This window comes from Austrofundulus limnaeus, unplaced genomic scaffold (genome assembly GCF_001266775.1).
Source record: "Austrofundulus limnaeus strain Quisiro unplaced genomic scaffold, Austrofundulus_limnaeus-1.0 Scaffold27, whole genome shotgun sequence".
NCBI lineage: Eukaryota > Metazoa > Chordata > Actinopteri > Cyprinodontiformes > Rivulidae > Austrofundulus > Austrofundulus limnaeus.
In genome coordinates this window covers 2,150,536-2,154,850 of record NW_013952429.1, presented here as the reverse complement: position 1 = coordinate 2,154,850, position 4,315 = coordinate 2,150,536, and the positions used below count along the sequence as shown (strand labels likewise).

At 42.5% G+C, this 4,315-nt stretch overlaps 1 protein-coding gene across 4 annotated transcripts in view; it reads right to left on the bottom strand.

The window, feature by feature from the left end:
* rhbdl3 (rhomboid, veinlet-like 3 (Drosophila)) overlaps nucleotides 1-4,315 on the bottom strand; it is a 35,648-nt gene that overhangs the window by 13,313 nt on the left and 18,020 nt on the right. For 3 of the 4 annotated variants that reach the window (XM_014004958.1, XM_014004960.1, XM_014004959.1), the window contains one exon: nucleotides 2,566-2,724. In XM_014004958.1, the coding sequence (XP_013860412.1) occupies nucleotides 2,566-2,724 (159 nt within the window). Of the gene's footprint in view, nucleotides 1-2,565; nucleotides 2,725-3,015; nucleotides 3,322-4,315 lie in introns of those variants that run through there. The other variant, XM_014004961.1, reaches the window with a different exon arrangement.

Here is a 4,315-nt window from a genome sequence, read left to right as displayed (position 1 = left end):
TTCATTCATTCATTCATTTGTAAAGTGCTTTAACAACAACCAACTAAGGTGACCAAAGCACTTTCCAGCAAAAATCACATCAGAAGAAAGGAAAACATAAAAACAACAGAAAAAACCCACTATGCTACATGGTATTAAGAAACTATCTAAAGAAATAAGTCTTGAGCTCAGACTGAAAGAGGTCAGAGGTGGAGCAAAGGTCTAGAGGGAGTTTGTTCCAGAGTTGGGGTCTTGTCTCTGAAGAGTCCCGGTCACCCCAGTGCTTTAGCCCTGACCTTGGGATATCTAATAAAAGTTGATTTGCTGACCTCAGGGATCTCCCTTGTGCACCTATAGGCTTAAAAGTTCAGATAAATATGGTGGGGCAGTGCCTTTAAGAGCTTTAAAAACAAACAATAAAATTTTAAAATCATTTCTAAAACAGACAGGAAGCCAATGTAAAGTGGACAAAGCAGGTGTGATATGCTCATGTCTAGAGGTGGTTAAAAGACGGGCAGCTGCGTTCTGGACAAGCTCATCTCAGGGAAGACTGAGGGACACCAATATACAATCCATTACAGTAAACGAGTCCAGAACTAACAAATGCATGAATGGCTTCCTCTAAGTCAGTGCGATTTAAAAAGATTTAACTTTGGTCAGAAGACGTAGATGGTAAAAGCTAGATTTGTCTACAGAGTCAATTTGTGCATTAAATTTAAGCTCCTGATCAAATATTACCCTCTAGGTTCCTGACAGTTGCATTTAGCTTAATAGGTAGGGCACTAACAGCCGTTAATCACTCCAAAAAAGAGACAGCGGTGTAAGTAATGCCTGGTCTTAAGAGACAAGTAGATAAGTTAGTCATCTGCATAACAGTGGAAGGACACTGTGCGCAGAATGTGAATATTTCATTGGCATTCCATCTATGGGTTCATGAGATATTTTACTAACAGACAGCATAACAAAAACACACAAGCAATTACCTGTTTGCTTTCTTTTTATGTTGCAGTAACCCTTTTCTTTTTTAGTTTGACAGGCTGCTTAGGTTATTTTGGTTGTGAAATAATCCAATGATGGGCAGARTGGTCAACATCAAGGTCTTTTTGTGCTACGCTCATTAAAACGAACAGGAAGTGGCCTTCTCTATTGTTTCTGCAATGGCAGAAATATCATCCTTTGTTGAAGCTGMTATCATAATAAGTTTCCAAGTGTTTCAAACCATAAATATTTCCCTGTATTTATTCCACTTTGTAAGAAAAAACAACAACAAAGAAGCAGAGTGCTTTAAAGTGTAGATATTTCCAGAAATAAAGCTATTACGAGGCAGTTTCTGCTCTGACCAACCATGCAACACTTCAGAGTGATGCATGAGACAGAGCTGAACAGAAAAAGGCAAAGAAAGAGGAGGAAAAACAGCTGAGAGAGTCTGCACAGGAAGGGAAAGACAGCGGTAAAGGTGAAGAGACGGAGAGTAGGAGGAGGTGAAGAGAGGAGTGAGCTGTGATTTGAATGCTGCCGGTGACGCGGCAGCAGCGAAARGCAATTACTGACAATCACGCTGATGGAGGAGCTGCTGTGCGAAGACGAGACGGTGTGCCAAATAAACCTCTCACAATCTGTCTCTGTCTGTCCTGGTCTCTGCGTCTCCCTCMATTATCCCTCCTGACGTCTCTCCACACTTCTTGCCGTCGCGYCGCCTTCAGATTTGCGGCTCTAAAACGTACCAGAAACCAGCCGCTGCCAGCGAGTTCAACGGAACGCCAACTCCTCTCTGAAGTTTATTTTTGATTGTTTTTTTTTCACTTGTGGTTTTAGCTGACATGTTGTGAAACATGGCAAAAACACAATCATCCGACTTCACCTTTTCAACTGTTTGTTCACAGCGATGAAGTCTTCTCATCCCTCTCTGTCACACTTTCTGAACCACACCCTCACTCGATGGAAACGGACCACAAAAACTCATTCTAAGATTTTTTTCCAGCATCCTACAGGCCTCATTCCTCACCCACTGTCTCACACAATAAACAGCTCCGAAGCACAGGAGACAGAAAAAGACACACAAAGAATTCTACATAGTCTGAACAAACATGCACACCCCTCCACCCCACCCAGTCCCTCATTGTTTCCCACAGAATGACTCCTACTCCAGGAGCACTCCAGTCCTGGCTTCAGCCTCCTGTGAGGAACCACAGCGAAGGAAATAAGGAGGCCAGGAGGCACAGATGGAGGTACTTGAGTGAGGCGCAGCATCAGGCTGCGGTTTGAAGGGGAAACTGAAAATGGGGCAAGGTGAGAGTAAAGAAGGGAATTCATCACCACGCTGAGAATCATTTCCTGTCAGGAAGAATCCCCACCGTGTAACAGAGGTGATCCTGTATTATGGATTCTGGGGCTTAATATGACAAATGGACCAAAAAAAGGACAATATTGAGTGTAGGGTGATTTTGTGGATGAACGTGGTTATAAATCACACAATCATTCCCTTCTTCCATTTGAGCTTTTAAAACCATTTCAACATGCAAGAATAAATATATTCAGCACACTGACATGGCTAACGGTGGTTGTAGCTCGAAAACAGCATCTCACCAGGTTGACAAAGTCCTGGTAGCAGATCTTTCCATCGGCGTTGCCATCAGCGAGCGCCAGCAGGACTTCCAGTTTRTGGGGGTCCAGTTCAGATCCGTGGGTGGCCAGCAGGTCCCTGAACCTCTCTGTGCTGATGAAGCCCGAATTCTCCGGGTCATACTGCAAGTGAGCACAAACAGGTGGTGCAAAGATGAACACGACCACTTGCAATCTACTTGTACAGAAAACCAAACAGGACAAACATTACTGGACAGGCAGACAGAGCTCACATGAGAGACATGAAAGGCTGCAGAGATGTGATACAAACAAACACACAACAGATGTCCATTCAGTGATAACGTTTTCTAATAGCTTCACTCAAATGTAGCTACTGGTTCATGAGATATGCTAACAGTACACAAAGATAAATTTGAACATAAGCTCTGTATTAAAAACCAAACCAGAACCAACCTTTTCCTGCAGCAGATCAGTCCRTTTCTGCTGCAGCCATTTTGTCATGATGTGTGTTTTATGATGAAATCACATCAGCCCGGGGATCACCCAATGAGTGTGTGTGTGTGTGTTCCTGTTACACTGTCTGTCCAGACTGGGCAGCCCAGTTTCTCTCCAGGACTAAAGGATTACGGTCCAAGCCAAGACACCCGCCCCCATCACTCTCATTGCCCCTCCTAAAGACACAACTCTTCATCCTATGAGATTCTTCACTAAAAAAGGAGATTTCAACAAATGAGCCTGTTTTTTGCCGTCACAGACAGACATTTATTATTTTCCACACTCCACCCCACCCATAACAGGCTTCATCTGAGAGAACAGTGTCTGCAGTCAACAGGCTGGCTGCTGAGAGGAGGAGCTGCACAATAAGCCTCTCATGGCAATTTCAARCCAGCATGACCCGATCTTCTCCTCCCTAAGTGCTGATTGTCTTCCTCTGACGAACAGAGTGTGTGACGCAATAACACGTCTTCACCCACYGTTAATTTCTATAAACTAACAGAAAGAAATGGCTTATTAAAGTTTAATTAGACAGAATGCCACTCAATGCTTCATTTTTATCAAATGAACTGAGTAGTCAGGAGCGCTTCACTGCATGAAAGCACTCTTAATTACTGTTCTGTTCATAATTTCTGGCTGTTTTTCCATTTGGCAGCTTTAAAGAAAACATGCAGCTGATTTTTTTCAGAACTTAGGACTTGATCAGGATCAGTGTGCTTTGACAAAAMCAGCGGTGACCACAATAAGCATCTTTAAGCTCTGCATTTACTCTGATAATGTATATTAACTGTTAATTCTTTATTACTAGTTGTGTTTATTTTACTTGAAATTTAAATGATTTGACTTAYGCAAACAACAGTACTATAATAACTCCAGGATTTGAAGTTTTTAGATTGTAAATATAGGAAAAATTCACCCGGCTGAGAATCTGGATGAATTTGTAGCGCAGCATATTTCGATATTTATGTTTTTGTAAGTTTCATAGAGCTTGTTTCGCAAACAGAAAAAAAAAAGAGGTGTAAATCCTGCAGATTAAAAATAAGCGCACACATGCACACGCAAATCCTGGTACACACATAATACCCACAAAACATCTACATTCAGTGTATTAAAGCGTCTCTAAGCAGCCTCTCTGTGCTCAGAAGAAAAACAACCAAAGGAGAGGTGCAGGGAGTAAAGATGTGGGGGTTGAGGTTGTAGCAAGGGTGTGTGTGTGTGTGTGTGTGTGTGTGTGTGTGTGTGTGTGTGTGTGTGTGTG